The sequence below is a fragment of the Leopardus geoffroyi genome, chromosome A2, assembly GCF_018350155.1.
Source record: "Leopardus geoffroyi isolate Oge1 chromosome A2, O.geoffroyi_Oge1_pat1.0, whole genome shotgun sequence".
NCBI classification, from domain to species: domain Eukaryota; kingdom Metazoa; phylum Chordata; class Mammalia; order Carnivora; family Felidae; genus Leopardus; species Leopardus geoffroyi.
In genome coordinates this window covers 9,358,734-9,382,919 of record NC_059331.1, presented here as the reverse complement: position 1 = coordinate 9,382,919, position 24,186 = coordinate 9,358,734, and the positions used below count along the sequence as shown (strand labels likewise).

Below are 24,186 nucleotides of genomic sequence, written 5' to 3'. Positions count from 1 at the left end.
TGGCCCCGTGCGTGTGTGAGGCCAGGCCAACCTGGAGTGTGGCTGGCAGGAGCCTTCTAGCTGAGGAACTTTCCCCAGCTTTCTAGAACATACAGGCCAGCTGCAAGGAGGGGAAGTCACTGAGAGCAGGGAACAGGCACACTAGGGTAATCTAGGACAATCGGGGACAGAGAATTTCTCCGGAGCCGCGTGTGTGTGCGTGAGCGAGCCTGTGGGTAACCCACTGGGCCTAGACTCAGCTCACGGTGTTGAGGGGACTGAGCCTGCTCTCCCCAGCCGACCAGAAACCCGGGTCCAAGCTCGGGCCATGGCCCTGGGGGAGGCTCCTCGCTCTGGCCTTCCCAGCCTTCAGGGATAGGGCTGGCTTGAGTCACAGCGGAACTGCTGGGAGACTGTGCATGTGTGTGCCCACACCCCTCCCACGATGAACAGTCATGAGAGAGAGGGGCAAGCCTAAGGAGAGAGGAGGGATGCACAGGGAAATATGATGATGCCCGGAAGCAGCCATTGATGCACAGCGTCCCCAAGGGCCCTGTAAATGGCAGCCGGGGCTCCACAGAGGCCAGGGACGCAAAGCAAAGCAGGAGAGGGGAAGACATCCCCCCCCCCCACCCCGCACCCCCCCATCCCGGCTGAAAGGAAAGCTTCGGTGGTCCCAGTGCGGGGCCCCGTTCCCACGGCCCGCTTCTCTGTTTTCTTCAGAACCGGCCTCACACCCACCCCTCTCAGAAGAGAATGCCTTGTCCCAAACCACATGTGGCCCCTTTGAAAATTCCGGTGACTGTTTATAAGGCAGTGTCCGTGGGGATTTGGAGGGTAGCTGGGGAATACATGGAACTCAGTGCAGCAGACTCCAGCCGCTGCTCGGATTCAGAGCCTGAGCGGGAAAGGGTCTCGAGACTCCCCCCCCCCCGCCTCTACCCCCCCTACCCCGAGGAGTCTGAAAGTTGCCGCCTGCAGGGACTCGGCAGTGGGTTAACTGCAGGCCTGCTTTGCCTTCCCCGGTGGGGTGGCGGTGGCTAGAAGCCAGGACAAGGTTCATTCCGGAAGGGCGGGCCACAGAAGGGGGGGGAGGAGAGGGGAAGGGGGCCTCAGGTGGATGCTGGCTGGCGGTAGGCTGGCCTGGGCCCGAACCCCAGCTGCTGGGCCTCTAACAGGCACCCCCCCGCCCCCCCCCCCCCCCCCCCCCGCCCCGCCTGCCCTCCGGTCTGAAAGGCAAAGCAGTGAGCCACTTCCTGTCCCAGACACCAGCAAGGGGGCCTGGCAGCAGCCTTTGCAGTCTAGAAGTTTGGTTTTGCTCAGTAAATAATGATTACAAAAAAAAAAAAAAAAAAAAAAGAACAAAACAAAACAAAACACCCCAACCCCCAAACCAACTTTATCCTCCTCAAGCCCTTGGGTTGAACGTGCACTTATTGGCCCTTGGGGAGGTTTTTGCTGTCAGAAAGGGGAGGAAAAAATGATACAGTCACCCAGCAAGTGGGTGTGAAAAAGCTGAAGAGGGCATTTGGTGGACCAACCTGGTGGGCGGTGGGCCAAGGATGCAAGGAGAGAGAGAAAAGGCCGCCCAGTGGTGGCAGGGAGACCGGGGGCCCCGTGGCCCTCGCCCCACCCCCACCCCACCCCAGCTCTCTTTCCTTATCAGTGAATGGAAGATAAGCCACTGGGTATATACAAGCAAAAGTCCACTGGTGTGGACAAGGGCCTCTACGTGACCCCTGCCCCCCACCCCATCCCCCTCAATCCAGGAGAGAAAGAAAAACAATGCACTTTGTTTTACTAGACACACGATTGCTCTAGGCCTTAATTCCCTCATCTGTAAAACGAGGCCAGTGAAAGTGTCAACTTTAATTTTTTTGTTTCTTTTGAGAGAGAGCGAGCGAGACAGCAGAGAGCCCTGCTAGCACACAAGTCGGGGAGGGGCAGGGAGCAGGAGAGAGAGGATCCCAAGCAGGCTCCACACCATCAGTGCAGAGACTGACAGGAGGCTCGAACCCACGAACTGCGAGATCATGACCTGAGCGGAGATCAAGCGTCGGATGCTTCACGGACTGCGCCGCCTGGGTGCCCCAGGCCTACTTTAGTTCTGATTTAGGCTTGCAGTGATGGATAACTGAGAATGTGGGACGGCCAGGCACAGCACCTGGCTGGGTGGGAGGCATCACTGTGTGCAGTCTCTTCTTAGAACAGGGCATGTTATCTGGCCTGTAACTACCCAAAAGCCTCCAGGGCCGGATGCTGGGGCTCCAGGGACCCTCAGAAGCTCCTGGAGCCCCACAGACTCTCCTGAGGGTGAACCTCTCTGGCTAGCTCTGTAAACAGAAGAGACTTCGCATGAATTCTCAAGGAACACAACAGCTAATTCCCCAGCGTATCTTCCCGGAGCTCCAAGAGACAGCAAAAGGTTTCCCAGACCCCCAGCTCAGGTCGCTCTGGCCCATTAGGATCACGCTGGGCTCCTCTCAGGCCCTTGGAAGAACTTCCCAAGCAGGGAAACTGAGGCCCGGACCAGGGAGCCAACTGGCTGGGGGGTCGTGACCTCCGGCTCATCTGGCAGGGCAGCGATCCTGGGATGTCTCCGCCCTCAGCACAGCGGATTCTCCCAGGCTAGCTATGCCCCGTCCCCCACCCCCGGGGGGGGGGGGGGTGCACAACCCTCCGCTCACCAGAGAGCAGAGAACCAGGCTCTATCACTCCACTGAGGACCGCAAGGGGTGCATTCGCCTTGCCCTTTCTGATCATTTGTGAAAACAAGACCTGGGACGGGAGAAAAAGAGCTGCATGTTTGCTAGCTCGGTGGACAAATCCCCTCCGGCTCCCTTTCCACAGGCCAGGCCCCTGAGATGCTCCCCCAAGCTGCACCCCGAGGGAAGGGTTAACAGGAAGCGCCTGGCCGTCCAGCAGCTACAGAAGCCCATTGTTCTGTCAGTCCCCTCCCCCTCGTCCAGGATGACCCTCTGGGGAGCCCCTTCAAAAGGGCCGGACTGGTGTCTCCAGGCTGCTGGCCAGCCAGTCGGGAGAGTGAGCACAGGAAAAGGAAACCCGCCGGGCGCGGGCTGGGGCACAGCTGTCACCGCCACATCCCCCGGGGGCTTTCCGAGGAAGGGGCGGGGGTGCTCAGCCTTGCCTGCCCCCGAGTGGGCAGCCCTCCCCGCGGTCCCCATCTGGAAGCCAGAAAGCTTTGATCTCGAGCCTTTAGGTACAACTGAAGCTCCTGCCTCCCTCCACCCCGCTTCCCCCCCCCCGCCCCCGCTCCCCCCCCCATCTCTGGTTCAGAAAGTTTCACACCCCGCCCCTCCTCCATCGGATTTCAGATCTTCTCTTCTCCAGGTCCCGTCAGCTTTTTCTGATTAGCAGCCTCGAGTGGGGGGTGGAGGAAGCGGGTGCTTTGGTAGGGCGTCCTGGGTTTGAGGGGCGCTAGGAGGAGGAGGGCTGTTAGCAATTCCCTGGGAGACCCTGGGGGCGGGCAGGGCGAGGACGAGCAGCTGGCCACCAGATGTGGGTGGACAGACGGAGGAGGAAATTAATTGGTGCCAGTCGGTGGCGGCGGGCGAGGAAAGGCAGGTCCCCAGGGGGCCAGGGGAGCCGCCCAGGTGCGGGAGGGAGCTGAAGGAGCGAGGGGCGCAGTGAATGTTTAGGTTATTATTATTTTTAATGTTTATTTAATTTTGAGAGCGAGAGAAACAGAGCACAAGCGGGAAGGGGCAGAGAGAGGGAGACACAGAATCCGAAGCAGGCTCCAGGCTCCGAGTTGTCAGCTCAGAGCCCCGACGCGGGGCTCGAACCCACGAACCGTGAGATCATGACCTGAGCCGAAGTGGGACGCTTGACCGACCGAGCCACCCAGGCGCCCCTGTTGAGGTTATTTCTTCACTGAGAGCCAACAACGTGCTGGGGGAGAGGGGGTCGATCTTGGGACGGATTGGGTATGTAGGTGGAGGGCCTTAGGCCTTGGGCTCAGCTCTCCTGGACACAAATTTCGAGGTGGGCGGAATAAACCTCCAGGCTGAGCCTGGGGGAACAGAACAGGTGCCTTAGTGAGACCCATTGTGGACACAGGTGGGAAGGTGTGGACCCCCCTGAGCACACGTGTGTGGATCCGAGCGCCACGAGACACTGCTGCGGGGGCTCTGGTTCCCCGTGGACACCGGTGTGGGGTTCTGGGCTCCTCTGGACACGTGGGGAGCTTCAGCAGCCTGCACGACAGCGGTGGGTAGCATGAACCCCAAGCTCTGGCAGCCCCTTTCCCTCCCGCTCCTTCCGCGATTTACCTGATTCGGATCAGGCCCCCAGCCCCACACGCCCCGGCGCGGCCTCCGCCTTCCGTCCCGGCCCCTAAACTCCCGCATCCGTGGGGCGTGCTTTGGCGGGGGGGGGGGGGGGGGGAGGGCGCCCCGCGCGGAGAGCCTGGGCGGAATCCGGTCCGGAAGAGACCGGTTTGGGGGGCGAGGGGCGTGGCCCAAGTCACTGACTACGCTGGGAGTTCTTGGAAGTCGCTCGGTGCGGCGCGCAGGGGCGGGGCCCGGGGGAAGAGCGCGAGACGAGGTGAACTCGTCTATCCCGCCCCCGTCTGTGATTGACACCCCGATCGCTCCGCCCCGCGTTGTGGTAGTTACTGACCTCGACCTCCCCGCCTAGGACTCACTTCCTGGCGGAGATCGAGGCCCCGCCCCGCCTGGCCTAGGCCTGCGCCTTCCCGGCTCGGACGCGCGGACCTCGCCCCAGGTTCCTGGAACCGGGTAAACCGGTCCGGGTGCTGCTTCTGTGGCTCAGCCCTTTCTCAGGTTTGCGGAGGCTTTAGCGGGGCGCCTGTCCCTTAGGTCCTGCCGAGAGGAGAGTGGAGGGGATCTTGGATGGCCGACACGACTAGAGCCGTCCCTTACTTGTTCTCCTGCAGGGCGATCCTCTCTGGCCTGTTTCCCATCCGTAAAAGGTGGAGTTAAAAGGACCAGTCTCAAAGGAGAGGTTGCAAATGAATCATTCATTCACAAAAACCCCTTAGTAAGCACCTGCTAGACTGGTCTCTGGCCTCGAAAGGAGGCCCCAGGCCAGAAGAGGAGACAAACGCAGAAACGAATATAAAATTGCTTTGTGATGTTACAGGGGGAAAAAAAAAAAGCTCCTAATCTGAGCGTCCGTAAGCAAAGGTCTTGGACCAAAATGGGGGGCATTTGTAGCTTTGTCTCTCTTCCAGAGGCAGAATTTTCTTAACTCTGGAACGGTGGCCAAACTGATTCAATGCTATTTAAATAAGAGGACGAATCCCTTTGTTTCTCTCTTTTCAGCTTTTAGACTTTCCCTAGTCTTCTGACTGAAGATAGGCCCTTTCCTGTCTCCTGTGGTAATAATGTGTCCTAAACCGTGGCTAATCTCTGTGCCTAACTAAGAAAGCTGTCTGGACCCTCATACTGGCTACTGTTTCAGCAGAATCTTATGACATTGTTTTGTTTTCACTGTAGCTTGTATTAAAGGTTACCTTCTAAGTATGGTCCGTGATTAACAAGTGGCTTACGTTCAGAAAAATTTTTAGATAAATAATAGTACAGTTGTTTTGCAGATATGACAAAAATCCTGGCCATCAACGGTCTGAAATTTGGTAAATTCTATGCTAAGAGTCATGGGCAGCCACTGATTAAATGCGACAATAACTACTCAGCACTTAGCACTTGCCTCCCCCAGACAACCTCATCGACTCTTCCAGGCCTGGGTTGGGCATTCCTGGAACGGACATTTGAACACAGATGCGAACTAGAACATTAATTTACCCTTCCAGACGGTGAGTAGTGTTTGAAGGAAGGCTGAGAAGAGGGGTAAAGGGGCTGGGAGGCAGAGTGGGGAGCGTCTTTAGATCAGATGGCCACAGAAGGCCTCTCCCAGGAGGTGACATTCCGGCAGAGATCTGAACAAAGTGAGAATGGATGCCTGGGAGAGGAGCATTGCAAACAGAAGCAACACCAAGTGCAAAGGCCCTGGACTGGGACGTGCCTGGCCTCTTCTCCACGGTGGATGAAGCAGAGGGGAGCTGGAGAGTGACATTATCCAACTTGCATTTTTAGAAGATCTGTGTGGCTGCGGGGTAGGATAGATTGTGGGGGCGAGAGCAGGGGGGAAGCCACTGCCCCTGATCCATGTGAGAGGTAACAGCAGCCCACACCAACATCGGAGCCAGGAGGTGGAGAAAGTGGAGTGGGATGAGAGGTCAAGTTGACAGCACCTGTGACTGGGCGCCATGGGCGGGAAGGAGAAAAAGGGATCCAAGGAGGATTCCTCAGTTGGGAGGCCAGGGAGACATGGGGAGGGGCCTTGGACAGAAAGCCTGGGGGTGGGGGGAGGGGGTCCAGGCTGGAGAGCAAAATTTGGGAGCCGGCATAGAGTGGCATTTAAGGCCCTGCGACTGAACGAGACTACCTACAAAGGGGTGAGTGTAGACAGCAAGAGGCCCAGGGCCTGAGGTGGGAGGAAACCAGAAGTGTGGAGGCCTGGGAGGAGGCAAGAGTCAACCCGGTCAAATCCCTAGGATGAAACCAAACTCTGGAGCTGAGCGGGGACGCTGACCCTCATGCACACGGAGCTGTTGGAGGCAGGAACTATTTCTCCAGCTCTCTGGGATGAGCACAGCATCCGCACCCACATTCCCACGCCAAATGCCTGTATTGCTGTATGCGCCTTTAAATGGACGGCACTGTTAACATTCTGAGTTCTACCAATAATAAAATAACACCGCTTCCGGTGTGCCAGGCATCCCACCAGGCCCTTTATATGTATTATCTCACTTAATCTTCGCAATGGACCCCAAGAGGTAGGGGCTATTGTTGCCCACAGTGTACAGCCAGGGAAACGGAGGCCCAGAGAGGTGAAGTGACTCGCTCAAAGCGGCACAGCAAGCAAGTAGACCTGGTGGGCTGGCTTCAGAATTTGTGTTCCCACCCCCACAAGGTCTGCCGCCCGCCCTTGTCACTCAGCGTCATGGTTCTGAGCCATTGGTGTCGCCAGAGTGTAGATCTGTCCCCGCTCAGGCCATGTATTCTCCGGGGAGGCATGGATAGTCCGAATTCTACCAGACCGGTCAGATGGGATGGGCGTGTAGGTTGTTTCCAATTTGTACTGTGGACAACACTGTAACGAACAGCCTTCTGGAGCCTCCTTCTGCAGGCCTGAGGTTCCCCTGGGGGGACTCTACTGGTCAAGGGACTTGTGACACTTTTAGCTTTCACAGCTATTGTCCCATGAATTACTCCCCCAGAGGGCCTAGCCCAATGATCCCATGCCATGTAACGGTGTGAAAACCCAGGTTATTGTGACGAATATTCAATGTTGCCTATTCGGAAGGGTGGAATGGAGTCTTGGGAAGGGGGATATATTAAAGGGATGGGGGGGGGGGGGGCTTCTCCTGTCTCCCACTTCATCATCTCCAGCCCCCAGCCCGGAAACCCCCAGGAGGTGGGGCGGAGATCAGCCTGACCGCTTCCCGGGGAGGAAGGAAGGGCCAGGAGGTTCCTGCGACAGGATGCGCACTGAGGGCCCCCTCCCCAGCCGCCAGGGACTTCCCGGGGCAGGCCAGGTTCTCAGGGGAGCTGCTCCCACGCGAACGCACTGAACTGCCGCTGGGGTGTGGGGCTCCAGCCTCCCCCCCCCCCCCCACGTCCCACTGGGGAGTTACGGGTCAGGACCCCGAGTGGGTGGCGCTTAAGTCTCCCGTGTTTCCCCAGGAAAGAATCAGGTGGCCGCGGAGGCGAGCTGGGCTAGATTCCCCTGGGGGAACCCAGAGGGAGGCGGGGAGCGGGGTGGGTGGACGAGGCTGGAGGGGAGCCGGAGGCGGGAGTTCTGGGGCGGGTCCACCCTCCATCTCACCCTCCTCCTTCCACCCTACGGCCTCGGGGTCAGGTCCCCCGGGGTCGCGGGAAGCTGGCAGGGCCGGAGCCAGCCGTCTGGAGGCGGGGCGGCTGCTTTCCCGGCGCCTCCCGCCGCCCTCACTGCCCGCACCTGCGGCTCCTTTGTCCTCCTAACAGCCACCCCGCCACCCGCCCTGGGGCGACGCCTCGCAGCCCCTCTCCTAAATCAGCACTGGATACATTATGAGCGTTTTCTGCTCTGGGGTGACTAAAATGGAGCTGGGATGTCAGGGGGGTGTTTCTAAATCTACAGCCGCCTTTCGGGGAAGCTGTTTAGAGGCCCACTTCACAGATGGGGAGACTGAGGCTGGGAAACTCCCCTCCCAGCCTGAGTCACAAAATGGTACCGCCAGAGATAAGAACAAGGGTATAAAGGGCGCCCCAAAGCGCACTTCAGCTCCCCCGCAAGCGGAGGGACCCCCGCCAAAGCTGATTCAGTTGGTCAAGTGGGGTGGGGGGAGTTGAGATCTGCCTGCCATCCCCCGAAAGCCTCCAAAGGAGGCGTGGCCTTCCCAATTGTTTGGGGCACTGGACCCATCGGTAATCCCCCTCAAAGGTCTGAAGTCGTCAAGCCCTCTCCGCTCCCCACCCCCCCACCCCCCCGCCCCGGCCTGCCCGGAGTTGCAGGATTTCGACGGAACCACCGAATGTGGGGGAGCTGAAGGCGTCAGAGGACCAGAGCACCCAGCACGGAAACGCTCTGGCAAAGAAAAAGGGGCCCAGCCCCATCCCGCCCACTCTACCCACGTGAGAGCCGGTCAGACCGGTTTCTGGGGCCCCAGCAAGCCGCCGCCAGCTCCTGACCCCTTAACCCTGCCCCTCCCCCATCAGGGAAGAAAACCAGACGGGCAGCACAGACTTTATTCAAATGGCCTTTATTTTCCTATCTGGCGTTTCTAGCAAAAAGCCAGATAGATGAAATTAAACAGAATCCACCACAGTAAAGGTAAACAGACCTCAGCATGCCCTGGCAAGAATCTTCCCCTTCCCAAACTGGCCCAGTCTCACCAGCAGCTGGTCCCAGCGCAGCCTTACAAGCGCTCTAAACACCCCCACCCAATTTTGTGATTCAGACCAGGATCGTCTGGGTTGTGTCTGTGTGTCTGAGGGACGGTCACGCCGGAGACTGGGAACGTATTACCACCTCTCACGCCCCAGATGAGGAAAATTGTAACCTGAAATTAAATCGGGCCCCCACCTTGCCGCCGCTATACAGCCGAAGGCGCAGGGGCGCGGGGCACAAACCCGCAGCGCGCGGGGCGAGGTGACTCAGGACGCCCTCCTCCCATTCCCCAGGGCGGTCCACACCCCAGACCCTCCTCCCAGGCCCCACACCCACGCAAGGCAACAGGAAGCTCCCCACGTCTGCCCCATGACGCAACGATGACCGCTTGCACAAGTATGTCACTGGTGGGGGAAGGGAGCGCCTGCCTGGAATTCTGAGGTTGGAAATGCAAACACCAACTATTGAAAAACCTTGAAAGGGCAGTACAGCTCCCAATAAAAAATCAAGTCCGACCCTGAGGAGTTTTAAAGAACCTAGCCTCCCTGCTCCCAGTCCCAGAAGGAGAGGGAAAGGTCCACGTCCCAGTCCGTTAAGACAGCACCTGTGGGCGCAGCAGGTCTCGGCGGAAGGCGCTCGCGCTCCCCGCTCAGGCTCCTCGGCGCCGCCGCTGCGCACAGGCGGCGACGGCTCCCCGGGGGCAGAGTCCCTCTTCAGGCCTCTCAGCAGCCCGGGCGGCAGCTCCTCTCCACGGTTTCAGCGGGCGCTCCCCCGGGGGCGGGCCTCGCCTCGGGTGTGCGCACTCCGGCCGACGGTTCGGCCCGCGCTCTGGGCTCCCGTAGCGCCGCTCGGGGACCCTCAGAAGGCCACCACGGCCCGCACGAGCACGTTCAGCATGCTGTCCGCAGGGCGGCAGGCAGGCTTCGCCTCGCATGCCGGCGGCGCCGTCGGGGGGGCGGCGGGGCTGCAGTTCAGGAGGCCAGAGAAGCGCCTCTGTAGGACGCGCGCCAGGTTGGGGAAGGCGCCCTCCGCTTGAGCGGGAGGTGGCTGCAGGCGATCAGGGACCTCCGAAGAGGCCCCTGCCTCCTCCTCCTCTTCTTCTAGACGGGCTTTCTTGCTTGGGACCAGTCCGACGTCCCCGCCGTCACTCAGGCTGCTGCTCCGCCGCTTGCGGCTGACTTTAGTGGGGCGCGGGGCACAGGGAGCTGGGGTCTCCGCGGCTCCCGGCGCCTCCCGCGTGTCCATGGGCTCCGGGGAAGGCTGCTCACCGTCGGGGGGCGCTGCCTCGGCTACAGCTTCCGCTTCCCGCAACTGGTGCAGGCGAGGATCAGGGGAGCGGACGGGCGGCAAGGGCACCTCGGGCTCGTGGGCTTCCACCTTGGCCGAGAGGTAGAGCTCTCGCGCGCTGCGCATGACCAGCGACAGCTGCAGACTCCGGTGCAGCCGCAGGCCACCGCGCTGCATGCGCGAATGGTACATCTTCCACACCGACAGGGTCATGATGCGTTGAGCCTCCTTCTGCACCTCCATGGCGGCTAGACGGCGGGGGCGAGGCCGGCGGGGGCTCCCTGACTGGGCAGGACAGGTAGCAGGTGCACTCCGGGCTACGCGCTCGTTCACGCTTCTCCCCTCGCGCCAACCCACGCCGTGACACTGCTAGGACGCTCTGCCCCAGCGCCCGCCACCCGGGCCCTTTTGTACCCGGGGTGAAGTCACGGAGACGCCCCGCCCAATCCGAGAGCCGCATCCGGGCTTCCCAACGCACCACGGCGAGAGACTCCTTAAAGCGACAGGGTAGAATTTACCGAGGCGGGAGAAGGGAGGGAGTCGGAGCGTGGGGGAGCATTCCCCAGTCCACGCAGAGCTCTCGGGGTGGTCTCCTTTCCCAGGGCCCTCAATGAGCAGGCGCGCGGGCCCAGAAGAGCAGGGCGGCGGATGGGGGGATCAGAGTCCACCCACGTGCTTGCGTTTGAAGCCCCAGTGGCTTGTAGGCAGCGAGTTTCCCTTAGCACCGGGGAAGACCGGGCTTCGAACCGGTATATCCCCCGTGGGCACAGTTCCTAGCAGCTACTAGGTGTTTAGTTAATATTTTTTGAATCAGTAACCGATTCGTATTTTTTGAATCAGTAACCGTGCTAACACTTCCGAAAGCACTTACTACCCGTCAGGCGCTGTTAAGGGTTTTCCTTTACTAAATGCCTCACCTCCACTCCGCGGAGGGTACTGCTGTACCTGATTTCTTCCGCTGGGGAAATCGAGACAGAGTGACTAGTCCAATGTTTGCTAAACGAATAAACGGCCACTGCAGTGAAAGGGGACACCGGGGCCTCCAGCTCTTGCGTCTTTCTAGCGTAAGCCAGCCCTCCTCACTCCTTCTCTGTAGGCAGTAAGCAGGCGGGCAGCGGGGGCTGGCTCCTAGGCATAGCTGCCCACTCCACGGGCATTGGACGTCTGCAGACACGAACGCAGCCCTGGGTGTCATTCCTGCGCTCCACACCGAACACCCCCCGCCCCTTTCCTCTACTCGAGCTCCACGGGTGGGCTGGGTGCTCGCAGGACGCAGGACCCGGGCAACAGGACAGTCCGGGTGAACACGTGGCTGCGCCCCTTAGACAACACGGCCCTGCTCCGCCCCTGCGCCCCAGGAAGCGTGCTTGGGGTAGGAGCTGTAAACTGAGCAAGGCAGAGATAGAGCGGATAGATAGAAAACATCGGCCCCACCCTCCGCTACGCCCTATTGCTCCAGTTCCTCCAAAACAAGATGCAAAATTGTTCCTATAGCTCCATTCATTCGTGGCAAAGGCCCTTTAAGGGAAGGCTCGTCTCCCTCCCCCCTTGCCGCGCGGAAGGGAGAGCGGAGTCTTCCGGCCACTGGAAGCGCCAGACTTCCACGACTAAATTTGGGTATAATGACGTAGGGCAGGCGCGCGAGCCGCTTCCGGCTGCCCATATAAGGACAGGGCCGGGATCTCCGCTCTGAGCTGAGGCAGCCTCCTTCCGGGCGGGCGGGGGCGGTGCCTGGCCTCCGAACACGCCCCCTTCCCTTCCCTCCCCCGCTCCCTGCCGCTAAGGAAGGCTGTAGTCCCGGGCTTCCGGACCAGAGTTTAGAGGGGCGGGCGGGAAAGGAGGGGAAGGCTTCGCTTCCTTCCCTCCGGCGGCCGAGAAGGCGTGACGCCTCTCCGGGAAGCCCCCCGCCGGCAGGTAGGGGCGATCTCTGGGCTTCCACTGACGCCATCTCCCAGAGACCCTCCCCAAAGACCTTGCTAACACGAGGGGCGATTCGCTGAGGACCCATTCGTCCCTGTTCCCCCATAGAGACCCACACAATTATTTCTCCCTACAAGGTTCTCTTCCAGGTGTTCCTTACCCCCCCCCCCAAATCATGCACCCTTGGAGAACCCCACGCCCCGCCTTCCCACCCCCTGCACCTAAGGACTCAACAATTTTATCTTCTTGACCCCTCCAAAAACTGTCCCTAGTCATCGATCCTGCTACACACTACGGCGACCCGCTGAGGACGCCCCCATATCCCCCAGGACCCCCACGGCGAATCCACAATGATATTCCCAGCCCAGGCTCTGTCTCTGAGAGACTCCGAAACACAGGCTCTCCAAGAACTTCAGACATCCTGCCCAGACTTCCCCAGAGACAGACTAGGACCCCACTCAGGTGATGGCTCCCCCCGGCCCTCCAAAAAAGAGTGCTTTTCCGGAGACCTTGTCACACAGATCGCCTCTGTCACACAGGGATCCACTCTATGAGTCTCCAGACATTCCTGGTCCCTCCCCAGACGGAGACCCCACACACCGAGAACTTTCTCGTATACAGAAGCCACCACCACGCCCCCTTTTCCCGACTCCTGCCTCGCACGCAGAAAGATCCCACACCCCAGAAGCATCTCTGGGGCTCCCACTCACAACCACCCCACCCCAGGGCGATCTTGGGGCGCCCTCCTCCGTACAACAAAAGAGGAGGGGCAGTCCAGCAAGACTCTCCACCGGGGAATGCTCGCACCTCACTCCACCTCCTGCGGTAAAGTGGGGAGGACTACCTCTCCCCCCACCCCTTCCCAACTCTGGGCTGGGACGATCTCCGAGTACAGGATCAAGGTGCAGGCTCAGGAAGTCTGTTAAGAGCGTCTTCAAATTGGGGGCGCCCCAAATTGGGGGTCGTGCTGGGGTCACGATCTGGGGTTCGTGGGCTCGAGACCCGCGTTGGGCTATCTGCTCTCAGCGTGGAGCCGCTTGGGATCCTCTGTCCCCGCCATCTCTCTCTGCTCCTCCCCGGCGCTTGCTCTCTGTCTCAAGAATAAACAAACATTAAAAAAAAAAAAGAGGTTCTACCAATCGAATGATCCCCTTCCCTAGTCATAATCTCTGATTTGAAGAAGGTTATTATTATTCACATTGCCCAAAAGGGAAACTGAGGTTGCTGCGGCAACAATGCGAAGGGCTAGCCCTCCAACCGAGAGATTAGGAGCTCCGACCCCCAACCCAGCCAGACTTAACTGGGATTCTGCTGGGGGCGGGCGCGACGAGCTACGGGTACGCGAAGCTGTTTCTGCCCACAATAAAGATGGCCGCGAGGAGGGCGGAAGCGCGGGCCTCCGAGGCCGAGGCCTCTCTTTCTACCCTGGCGTCCAGGTTCTCGATGGTGATGCGGGTCACGTGACGGGGGCGGGGGAGGCGGCGCTTTCCCTTCTTGCTGGGAGGGAACCCGCTACCAAAGCCGAGAGGGGAGGGGGGCTTGGCCTCGGGCGGGGTTTGTGTGACATGTCTCTCGAGGACCCATTTTTTGTTGTCCGAGGGTGAGTGACAGCAATGGGGGAGAGAAGAGGGTGCTCGGTCCCCCCGCCAACTAATGCCCTCGTGTCCGGCAGAGCGTGCTAGGCAGTTTGGGCACGGCCGTCGGGGTGCGCGGGTCAGGGAAGACCCGTGGCCGAGTGGGATGGGTGCGCAGGGGGTTATCAGGATATCCTGAGCCCTGACTCGTTTGGAGGCGCAGTGGCCGGCGGGAGGACCGCCTGCCCCCAGCCGTGACCGCTGTGTGTGCCCCTGCCCCGCAGCGAGGTGCAGAAGGCCGTGAACACGGCCCGCGGGCTATACCAGCGCTGGTGCGAGCTCCTGCAAGAGGACGCTGCGGTCGGACGCGAGGAGCTGGACTGGACGACCAATGAACTGCGGAATGGCCTGCGCAGCATCGAGTGGGACCTCGAGGACCTGGAGGAGACCATCGATATCCTGGGGGGTTGCAAGGCGTCCTGGGAGAGCCCACTGTTGTGGCAGGGGGCAACCGGACACCTGGGTGGAGTTGAGGGCTTGAGGCAGAGGAGGGGGTCATGTCTGGCTTTGGCCTTGACCCTTGACTCGCGACTTACGCATAGTGGAAGCCAACCCGGGAAAGTTCAAGCTCCCAGCCGGAGACCTGCAGGAGAGAAAGGTGTTCGTGGAGCGGATGCGGGAGGCAGTCCAGGTGAGGAGAGTTTTCGGTGGCGCGAGTGTGGGGAGGTTGGAGTATCTTTACTCTCTGATGGCGTCCTCACCCCCCAGGATATGAAGGACCATATGGTCAGCCCGGCAGCCATAGCCTTTATGGAGAGGAATAAGAGAGAGGTAAGGCATCCGGACCCAGCATCCTCACCCACCCCAGCCCAAGCCTGACCCCTCTGTGTGTGTTCACTTGTCTCCCTTGCACGCACAGTCGGTCTCTTCTGTGTCAGTGCCCATCTTCTCTGAGCAGTTGGTTCCTGGCTGTCTACCTGCCCGCTCTTTCTGGGTGTAGAATCCTTTCTGCCTCCTAGTGCGGGTCTGTATCCCACCCCCTCTCTCTTTTTTTTTCTTTTTGCTTGTTGCGTCACTGTTTCCAGGATGTATGCCTACCTTTTTTTCTGTGTCTGTACCTGGCACTTCTGAGCCTGTGAACTTGGCCTCTGAGTAGATCCCCATCTGCAGTCGGCTTGCATACCATTTCCCTCCGTGGGTGTGCCTGCCCTGTATGTGCCTGCGTACGCCTTTTGTGCGCACTCCCCCAGCTGCCTCTGTTGGTACTTTTTTTCTTCTGTGTGTCCATCCATCCTGTCTCCAACCCGTCATGGGATGCCCATGTGGGATCTGGGAGGGTGTAGGGCCGAGACCTGCACGAGCTTGGGGTCCTATAGCAGTGCCCACGGGCTTTCCAGGTGTGCTGCCTTGAGGGTCAAAGTCCAAATTCTTAAATACATCTGTTCATATGATGAGTCCACCATGGATTCGGGCAATCCGCATTCCAGCCCCAGGAACTTCCCCGTTTTACAGAGGAGGAAACTGAGGCATAGGGAGGTCAATTGATAGGACCTTGGGGTCACCTTGTTAGCAAGCGGTGGGCTTGGGGAACCCAGGCTATCCCATTCCTAAGACCACCTTCCTGAGCAACAGCCATCTAGATTTGCCACCAGTCTGTGTCTGGCTTTGCTGTGAGTGGCCCTCTCTCCCTGAACCTGTGGTCTGTGCCCCCATAGATGCTGACAGGCAAGCCAGCCGCCCCAAAGTCATCCAGCGACCTGCTGGACGCCAGCATGGCCGCAGCCACCTCTCGTTACATTGAGGAGCAGCAGGCCACACAGCAGGTTCGTGCGGGTAGTCGGGGATCCTGGGCCGGAGGGGCCTCCGGACAGCTCAGGGCCCCGGCTGATGGCAGTTCCCACTCCTCCAATCCGCAGCTGATCATGGACCAACAGAATCAACAGCTGGAAATGGTGTCCGGGAGCATCCGGGTTCTGAAGCACATGTCTGGCCGTGTTGGGGAGGAGCTGGATGAGCAGGGCGTGTGAGGCCAGGATCCTGGGGGTGGGCTGGGTGCCCTCAGCTGGCCGTGCTGGTGTGCCCAGAACTTTTGGAGGCTAACGCCATCTCGGTATCAACAGCATGCTGGATGCCTTTGCTCACGAGATGGACCACACCCAGTCCCGGATGGACGGGGTCCTCAGGAAGATGGCCAAAGTATCCCACATGACGAACGGTAAGCCCCCTTGGGGAGGCAGCTCAGGGGTGGTGGGTTGGGGGGGGCGAAGGTGGCACCTCGTCCCCCCACCCCCCTGTGACCTCTGACCCTTTTGCCCCCAGATCGCCGACAGTGGTGTGCCATCGTCGTGCTGCTGGGGGTGCTTCTTCTGGTTCTCATCCTGCTCTTCTCCCTCTGACGTCGGCCCTCCCCAGGGCGCTGGTCCCTCTAGCTGTGGGAGCTGGCAGGGTCCTGCCCCCTGGGAGAAGGGGCTCCTTCCTGGAGAGCTGTCTCGAGGTTCTCATCCGAGCCAGTGGGACCCTTGGGGCCCTGGGCCAGAGCCCCTGCCACTGGTCCTGTCTCAAGTGTGCTTAGGAGGTGGCAGAGGTAGGGGAACCTCAGACCCGCCCCTCCCCGTTTCTACTCTGGTGCCCCAAAGCCATTTGCTCCTGTGCCTTCCGTGCGTGCCAACTTGGAAATAAAAATCCCAGCTTTTTTTTTTTTTTTTAAATACACGTCTATACCTTACTGTGTGTTGTGGCTCGTTAACTCGTGCCTGTCCCCTAAATGGGACTCCCATTGCGAGCCCCTGGCTTGCACATGCTGGGGCCCGGGTGTGTACCTACGTGCACAGGCACACGCCTAGTAGGGATATCAGGGGTCAGGATTTGGTGCAGAAAAGACTAGTCCAGTTTATTTCTTGGTTTCACGGCGGATGAGGCTGAAAAACCCCAAGCCTGATTCTTCCTTGAGCGTTTGAAGTTTAGTCTAAATGTCTTCTGCTCGTTCTCAGCCCACCGGAGGCAACTGCCTCAGCAGTGGAGCTGAGCAAGCCACTTCTGAGGCGCCCGAGTACCGCCAGGCTCTAATGTACACCTGGTCACTGACAAGGCAGTGTTTGTAAATTCCAGGGCTTTGCCAGAGCTTGCCCGAGTGATTCCTATGAGCCAGGAAAACTCGTAAGTGCCACAAACCTTAGATTGCCATCTCAGATGTTTCCATTCCGCGCGTGACGCAGTCCCGCATCAGAACCACGCGTCTTAGTGGCTCGTTTACACATCGCAAAGTGCTGCCTATTACAAGGGTGTTGTTCCGTTAGGCTGATTTGTCAAACCTTAAAAAGAACCCGTGTTCAATGTGTCGATTCCCTTTTTCGTGCAAACCCACTAGAGGTTTGGGTTCTCTTGATCTCTCTGTACTCTGTTCCAAGTCTTCCTGAGGTTAAAAGGTGCACTTCTGGGAGGGGGTGGTGTTCGCACGTACCTGGGTGCCCGCATGTTAAGGCAGACAAGACTTCCTGTTACCCAAGGTGACTGGAACAGTCGCCTCTGGATTTTTGGTGGTGGTGTTGCTGGCTGTCAGAACCCTACTTTCTGGCAGCCGAGGCTGGGGCTGGTGTTCCTCAAGTACAACCGAGCCTCCCTGGGGACTGAGATCCCACCTGATCACCTCCCCAGGAGGTCTGTCTGGATGCTCTTGCTAGTTGCTAGAGCGGCCAGACCTGCCCCGGGCAGGGATGAAACTTCCTTTTCCACCCCAAGGCAAACACTTTCTGATTTGATGGGCTCCCTAACCTCAGTGAATAACCTTCCTACACTACTAGAGACATTTCTGAATCGGGGAGACCTTAGCACACATCTGCGTCTTTCCCATCTGGTTCGAGAGAACATCTTGGCTTCATAGCCTCAGAACCTGTGGCTCTTCAAGGGATCTTAAAGGATGCCCATCGAACGGGACTTACCGTCTCAACTTCTGTGTTCCTTCTGATGCGTGCGTGGGCCCAACGGCTCAGATGCCGTGAAGGGTGTGGGTGTGTTCAGGATGTGTATCTGGGGCTGGGGGTGGCAAACAGACCACAGAAGGGGAGGGAGCCAGTGGCTCTGTCATGCAGCCAACTCCACAGAGGTCCTTCTTGGAGGCGATCCTGTAGGACACTGAGGTAGGACCTAAGGCTCATGCGTGTGTAGGAACAGCCCTGCCCTGGGGGGATGTATATATATCCCAGTGTCTATACACCAGGGCAGCCAGAAGGGGGTTTTAAGTGGAAGCTACTTCTTAAGAATGCTCCATACCCACTGTGGGGCTCGAACTCAGGACCTTGAGATCCAGAGTCCCACGCTCTACCGACTGAGCCAGGCCAGGCACCCCGCCGTAAGCGGAAGCTGTTGGCCACTTGGCTTGGAGCCTGTTTCCCAGTGGCAGGAGCTCTGGCCCAGGGCCCCCCCTCACAGTGGCATTCTGAGGTGTGATGTTTGCACTGGCTGTCCCGAGCACGCGGTGCCCTAGTGTGCAGCGACCGTCCCTTCCTGGGCCGGCGCCCCCAGAGAGCAGCATGCGGCAGGGCTGTTACAAAGGCGTTTAGTTTATTTTCCTCAGTGTCACTGATATTCTCATGGTTCACATTTCCCAGTGCGGCTCCTCTCCTTACAGTAGTTAATGTGCAATCTCACTTACGGGCCCGGGGAGTGGGGGGTCGGCCCAGGGCGGGGAGGGCGTTGGCACTTCACACGGACAGGGCGGGCGGTCTGTCCTGCGTGAAAGAGGCGGGTGAGTGGGCGGCCGGGGGAGACGGAGGGGGGGGGGGCCCCACAGTCTTTTTTTTTTTTTTTTTTTTTTTGCGTTGGTTGGTGATTCTCCATTCGTGCTCCTCCCTGGGCTGCCCGGGGTGGGGGGGACCATGCAGCTCAGAGCAGGGCAGGGCAGGGGAGGGAGAGAAGGAAAAGCAGCAGGCCGCCCAGGAGGTGGGGAGGGCAGGGCGGGAGGGGCGCAGGGGTGGCTCCTGGGGTAAGGCACAACCCTGTCTTTGGCTCTCCTGGTGAGGAGTTTCCTCCCCGGCACCCCTGCCCAGCCCCTCCCCCCCCCCCAACACAGTCCCGGGAGCCAGGGGCACCTCCTGGGGTCCCTGAAACGAGGGGCTCTGCCACCCAACCCAGTGCTGCAGGGGCTTGGAGGAGGGACAGGGGCAAGCCCCACCCAAGGACAAGGCAGGGAGAGGCTGGGCAGGGGCCTGTCCAGGACAAAGGGGTGGGGAGGGAGAAGACCCCAGTCCCAGAGAGCTGGCCCCTGCTAAGGCCTGGAAGGAGGGGAGCGCCTGGGGACTCCTTCCTTGTGGGGTCTGGCTGGAGCCCCAGCCCGCCCCTCGGCCTCGGCCGGCCCGGCAGCTTGCCAAGTGACCAGGATATTGTGCTTTGGGATAGATGCTGGGGTGGGATGTCAAAGCCAGGACAAGGGCGTGGGGGAGGTGCGACTAAGGTGCTTGTGCTTTAGCTGGGGCGTCGACTCCCCCATACACTGGGCCGGCTGAGGGCTAAGGTGCAGGGGCCAGGCCAGGAAAGTGGGATGCCAGGACCCCAGCCAGACCAGACGCCCCCCCACCCCCACAAAAAGATGTCAAGAGGGGACCCCTTCACAGACTGGTGGGGGAGACCTCTGAGTCAGATTCCAAGGGTTGGGGCTGACCCCCCACCCCACCTCCCACAATCCCCCTGCCTCTGGAGAGGCTGCCGGAAGCAATGGGCTGGTCAGATTGGGGAGAAGGCGGCGAGAGGCAGTGGGGGCAGGGCTAGAGGGAAAGGTGAAATTGTGAAGGACACCCAGTGTGGGGGGACAGGGAGTAAAAAAAAGAACCCTCCACAGAGTTCACATGTAAAACTCAAAAAAACACAACCCCCTCGCGCTGGGCGAGGACAGAAAGAGGAATGGTTAGAGAAAATTCTGCAAACTGCTAACAATGGAAGTGGGCCCTGCCTTGTCCCCAGAAGCTGGGCTCAGCCAAGAGGCCAAGGCCAGGGCCCCCCCCCCCACTTCAAATGGAGCCCCGCTGGGGAACAGAGGAGCAAGGGAGGAGCTGGTCAGACCCACAGGAGCCTGAGCAGAGGCCTGGCCGGGTCCCCACCTCAGAAATGCGCACCCACACTCCACACTCACGCACGCACGCATTCAGCCTGCCCCCGTCCCCCACCCCGTCCTGCCTGCCGCGTCCCCCGGGGACTGAAGGGGACATCAGACAGTCCCGTTGGTTTGAAAAATAAAAGGAATCTTATACTTCAATATTTCATTAGCTAAAAAAATGCTTTAAAAAGTATGTACAGGGGGTGGGGGCAGCGTGGGATGTGGGGGTGGGGGGGGAGGGCAGCAGCCCCCCAGCCTGCTCCCCTGGCTGCTAGCCCTGGCCCTACTGCCTCGCATATCCATTTGTTTAAAAGCAAAACTTCTACACACACACACACACACACACACACACACACACACACACACACTTCTGTGAGCCCAGGAAACCTCTCGTTCTATTCGCAGAGACCCTCAGTCTTTCCCCAAGAGCCTCCCACTCGGGACCTGCCCCACTCAGGCCCCAGGGGAAAAGTGGGGGCAACAGAGGTGGGCACAGGGTGGGGAGAGAGAGGGGCGCCGGGCCCGCCACTGCCCACCACCTTAGATCAGTTGTGAAGTTTCTCTGAGCCTCAGTTTCCTCAGCTGTGAAATGGGCAGTCCCCTCAGCCTCGCCTACCCCAGCCCCCAGGCGCAGGGACAGACGAGGGAGACAGGAAGGCGCTTTTGGAAACATGGAAGCACTGGGAGGTGGTGGCAGGAGGGGTCCTGAGAACCCTGGGGCCCCTGCAAGTCCCAAGAGGTTGCAGCAAGGGGCCCAGGGCCTGGGGAGGGAGCCTTCCTGAGCCCCCCAGGCCGGCCCCTCCCCGCCTGGCCTGGTGAGTGGGGAGACCACTGCTAGGGGTTAGGAGAGGGGGAGCAGGAGCCCCCCTGACGGCACCCGAGTGTGCTAGGGAAGGCAGTGCAGAGCTCGCACCGGCCGCTGCCCTCTCCCAGCCCGCTCGGATTGGGGTCAGAGAGTGGGATGGGGAGGCAGAGGGGCTGGGAGCATGCAGCGCCCCCCGCGGGTCCTGGGGAGGGACAGACAGTAGCTCGTGACCAAGATGGTAGGTGGGCGTGATCGGGTGGGGGGGGGGGGGAGTGTGACGGCCCCGCGGGGAGGGTCCGGTGGTAGTTACTGGAGGGCCTCGGCCGAGGGGCCGGCCTCGCCGTCGTGGCTGGCCGTCTCGAAGCTGTGCTCCACGCCCATCATGTCCGGCTCGATCTTGCCCGTGTCGCTGATGAAGGTGGTGTAGGCATCGCCCTCTGCCATGAGCACCTTGAGCTTGGGGATCCAGCTTTTCCGCACGACGCGGCGGGCGTTGGTGCACATGTCAGCTGCGATGGCGTTCATCTCACTCTCCTTGAAGTTGGGAGCAAAGTTCTGGCAGTAGTCTGCGAGGGCACAGACAGAGCGGGGCTCAGGCAGAGTGTGGCCCCGGCCGCTCACACTGCCAGCAGCCACGTGGCCACGCTGCTCCTTGATTCCCAAACACACACCCAGGGCAGTCCTGAACCCCCTCAGAGGTGGCAGAATGGAGGAACCTGCGAGCCACGACGTCAGTTGACCCCACGCCTGACTGGGCTCGGCCGTGTGTGGGGTTTGAGAGGATGGCCCAGGGCTCTTGAAAAGCCTGGGTCATTTGCCAGAATTTAGGAACTGCGAGATTCCACATGAAAACCCAGACTTCTCTCCCGACAGCTGGCTGGGGCCTGGCTGCTTTACCACTCCCATGACTCCCTGAGGACCCCTCCCCCCGCACTCCCACCCCCACAGCTGACACAGGCTGACCCTCAGTGCCCCCCGCCCCTCACTACGGGGAACTCTCTATCCAGTCACAGCCTTCCTCCCCACAGGCCTAGATTGAGCCTCAGAATCTTGACCCCAAACTCCACCCATCTATCAGGGCCAATCCGGAAGAGGACCATCCGCCTGCCCCGGGCCCCGCCCCTCCAGAGACTCACACTTGACAGCGTGAAGGACGCGACTGTCCAGCGGTTTGCGGCTGGGGTTGTTGGAGGAAGAGCGGATGCCGGTGCCACAGCTGTTGGCCAGCGTGTTCCTGGGGTGGAGGGCACGGAGGAGGGGAGTCAGGCCGCCCGTGGCAGGGGGTGTGGGGCGGCCCCCCCTCCCCTCCAGCCGGGCTCTGCGAGGGCCTCACCGGTCAAAGAAGGAGGCCAGGAGGCGCCGCAGCAGGACCTTGTGCCGCGTGCCCGCGCTGACGTGGCAGTTCATGAGCTGTGCCCTCGTGATGTACACGTTGGTGCCTGGAGTGGGGAGCAGGAGGGTGGCCGGGGGGCCCCAAACTGCCACGTTCCCCACTTGGCCGGGCCCCGGCCCGGGCCCGGCCAAGACGCTCCCTGACAACTCGCCCCGGCGTGGCCTCGTCAGCGGTCAGGCGAGGACAGATGGTGGTGCCGCTGTGCACGGGGCACCTAGAACATGCCGGGCCCTGCTTGCACACGGGGGGCTTTTGCCCACACAACCACCTGGGCATCAAAAAGAACAGGCAGTGGAAGCTCACGCCAAGGCACCCTGCCTCCAAGAGCCGAGATTCTTAGCCACCGTATCAGGTAACCCCCAAACCACCCTAAGAAGCCGCTCATCTACCCGCGTGGCCAACAGTGCCGACCCATAATTATACCAGCCTCTGGGGCAGAAGCCTGGAGGCCGGCCTTTGGGGCGAATCAACACCAAGGGGTGTCAGCTGCCCCAAGACACGGCCAGCGGTGGCAGCGGGGCTGGAGTCAGATCCCAAGTGTGGCTCCTAAACACCGGGCCAGGGGCGCTGGCTCAGAGGGCAGATGTGGGGGAGGAAAGGGGGGTTCTGGGGAGGAAGTGACGCTGGCCCACCTGTCACCAGCTCCAGCTTCTCAGAGGGGTCCCCCTCGTCGTAGAGCTTGGGGTGGCAGCGGTTGCCGATCTGGTTGATGAGCTCGGCTGGGAGGGATGCCAGGTCTTGCCGCACCCGGATGCGATTCCGGGACTCGGGGGCCACCTGCTCAGGGAGGGCCTCCACCTTCTCGGCTTCGGGGGGGCAGAGAGCAGCACGTGTCGGGGACGGGGCAGGGGCGGGGACTGGGGCGGGGCGGGGACTGGGGCGGGAGGGCAGGGCAGGCACCTCACCTGTCTGGCCCACGTTCATCATGCTGTACATGGTGTACATGTTGCAGATCTGCCGGTACTGCTCGTCCGTGCCCTCCTCGCCTGCATCCTCCTCCTCATCCTCCTCGTTGTGGTAGGAGCCGGGGCTGTCGCTGGTATAGGCACTCGAGGTGCCTGGGCTGGTCCGCTCTGACGTGCTGGGCCCGCTCACCACGCCCCCTGCCGCCGCCGCCGCCGCCGCCGCCGCTGCTGCCGCCCCCCCAGCCGGTTGCCCGGTGCCGGCCCCCGCCGCCGCGGCCGCCGCCGCCGCCGCCACGGCCACCCCGGCGGGCTGTGCCGCCGCCACCACCGGGGCCTGCTGGGGCGGCCGGTTGGCAGCCAGGTCTGGCGTGGAGAACTTGGCCATCTTGCGGCTGCCGTTGCCACCGCCACTGCCGCCGCTGTCCCACAGCCGCTTGGCCACGGGCGTGCACTGCACGGAGTCCGACTCCTGCTGCTCCGTCTTGACGCGGGACACGAGGGGCAGCGGGGTGCCACAGGCCGGCCAGCTCGACGTCTGGGCCACGGGGCTCTGGGGCTCGGACGATGGGGCCTCCTCAGCGTGCAGGCCCTGGGAGTCGCAGCTGGGGGAGCTCACCTTGAGGAAGAACTCGGTGCCCTTCTCCATGATCTCCTGGATCTGCAGGAAGCCGGCCGTGTACATGAGCAGGAACTGGTCCCCCACGTTCATGCTCAGCCGGCCTGTGTAGCAGAAGCTGAGGATCCGCTGGAAGGACTGGGGCTGCACGGCAGCCGGCAGCTCCACCACCGCGCTCCGGCTGCTGTTGAACAGGTCCCGGAAGTAGGAGCTGCTGGCGGCCAGCACGGCCCGGTGGGCCTTAAAGGCGTGGCCCTTGACCACCACGGACACGTCACAGTACAGGCCCTGCAGCCGCTGCTCGTTCAGACACTCCAGAATGCTGTTGCCGAAGTTCGGGATCTCCATCTGCAGGGTCTGGGCCATGGCGGCAGCTGCGCGGGGGGGAGGGGGGACAGGGAGAGACAGACGGAGGGACGGGGTCAGGCAGCAGACTCAGCCCTCCTCTCGTGAACCTCACCTGCTGCAGGGAGGCACGTGGGAGCAGCATCCACAGGGTGGGCTCGGCCGCGGTTGTGAGAATCACCGGGAGCCACCCGCGCCTTCAGTCCCGGCACAGACTTGCCTCCATGACAGACTGTCAGATCAGTTATGTCAGCCACAGGCCCAGGCCCAGGGTGGGGGTGGGGGTGGGGGGTGGGGCGTGCTGGCCGTCCCTTGCAGACAGGAGGGCAAACGCACACTTACACGTATGTGCCTGAAT

The 24,186-nt window shown here is 60.9% G+C and overlaps 3 protein-coding genes, 3 long non-coding RNA genes and 1 other non-coding gene across 12 annotated transcripts in view; 3 read left to right on the top strand and 4 right to left on the bottom strand.

Annotated features, from left to right (window-relative positions):
- Positions 1–1,937: 1,937 nt before the first annotated feature.
- Positions 1,938–4,613, bottom strand: LOC123605371. The gene is made up of 3 exons (XR_006715738.1): positions 4,272–4,613; positions 2,667–2,757; positions 1,938–2,312 (listed from the first exon to the last, which is right to left on the bottom strand). It is a non-coding gene; the product is annotated as an uncharacterized LOC123605371 (long non-coding RNA).
- Positions 4,042–5,141, top strand: LOC123605373. The gene is made up of 2 exons (XR_006715740.1): positions 4,042–4,209; positions 4,898–5,141. It is a non-coding gene; the product is annotated as an uncharacterized LOC123605373 (long non-coding RNA).
- A 332-nt stretch (positions 5,142–5,473) lies between these two features.
- LOC123605368 lies at positions 5,474–19,487 on the top strand. Its single transcript, XR_006715735.1, has 2 exons — positions 5,474–5,840; positions 19,371–19,487. It is a non-coding gene; the product is annotated as an uncharacterized LOC123605368 (long non-coding RNA).
- Positions 8,752–12,711, bottom strand: IER2 (immediate early response 2). Its single transcript, XM_045492166.1, has one exon. It carries the CDS (start codon positions 10,423–10,425, stop codon positions 9,754–9,756), a length of 672 nt encoding a protein of 223 aa, XP_045348122.1. The 5' UTR covers positions 10,426–12,711; the 3' UTR covers positions 8,752–9,753.
- On the top strand, positions 13,444–16,369 carry STX10 (syntaxin 10). 4 transcript variants are annotated; one of them, XM_045492159.1, is made up of 8 exons: positions 13,444–13,538; positions 13,961–14,130; positions 14,273–14,367; positions 14,445–14,507; positions 15,392–15,499; positions 15,593–15,699; positions 15,797–15,891; positions 15,996–16,369. In XM_045492159.1, the coding sequence occupies exons 1-8, from the start codon at positions 13,471–13,473 to the stop codon at positions 16,070–16,072; spliced, it is 783 nt and encodes a 260-aa protein (XP_045348115.1). In that variant the 5' UTR covers positions 13,444–13,470; the 3' UTR covers positions 16,073–16,369. The 4 variants fall into 4 exon arrangements, with proteins under 4 accessions (XP_045348115.1, XP_045348114.1, XP_045348117.1 ...); XM_045492158.1 differs by lacking the exon at positions 13,444–13,538 and adding an exon at positions 13,592–13,702 and having other exon boundaries at positions 15,797–15,872; XM_045492160.1 differs by lacking the exon at positions 13,444–13,538 and adding an exon at positions 13,618–13,702.
- On the bottom strand, positions 17,943–18,016 carry TRNAQ-CUG. Its single transcript has one exon. It is a non-coding gene; the product is annotated as a tRNA-Gln (tRNA).
- NACC1 (nucleus accumbens associated 1) overlaps positions 18,216–24,186 on the bottom strand; it is a 19,664-nt gene continuing 13,693 nt past the window's right edge. For 2 of the 3 annotated variants that reach the window (XM_045492143.1, XM_045492142.1), the window contains 6 exons: positions 22,868–23,857; positions 22,595–22,768; positions 21,903–22,008; positions 21,706–21,803; positions 20,880–21,135; positions 18,216–18,403 (listed from right to left, as the gene is read on the bottom strand). In XM_045492143.1, coding sequence (XP_045348099.1) covers positions 18,307–18,403; positions 20,880–21,135; positions 21,706–21,803; positions 21,903–22,008; positions 22,595–22,768; positions 22,868–23,849 — 1,713 coding nt within the window. In that variant the 5' untranslated portion in view covers positions 23,850–23,857 and the 3' untranslated portion in view covers positions 18,216–18,306. Of the gene's footprint in view, positions 21,136–21,705; positions 21,804–21,902; positions 22,009–22,594; positions 22,769–22,867; positions 23,858–24,186 lie in introns of all 3 variants that reach the window. The other variant, XM_045492144.1, reaches the window with a different exon arrangement.

What these genes read in the sequence shown, in the direction of transcription:
- STX10 (XM_045492158.1), top strand. Translation starts at nt 13,668, where the DNA reads ATGTCTCTCGAGGACCCATTTTTTGTTGTCCGAGG. An exon ending in GGATGCGGGAGGCAGTCCAG is followed by an intron (nt 14,368 to 14,444) that starts GTGAGGAGAGTT and finishes CTCACCCCCCAG; the next exon opens with GATATGAAGGACCATATGGT. An exon ending in GAGCTGGATGAGCAGGGCGT is followed by an intron (nt 15,700 to 15,796) that starts GTGAGGCCAGGA and finishes CGGTATCAACAG; the next exon opens with CATGCTGGATGCCTTTGCTC.
- IER2 (XM_045492166.1), bottom strand. Translation starts at nt 10,425, where the DNA reads ATGGAGGTGCAGAAGGAGGCTCAACGCATCATGACCCTGTCGGTGTGG.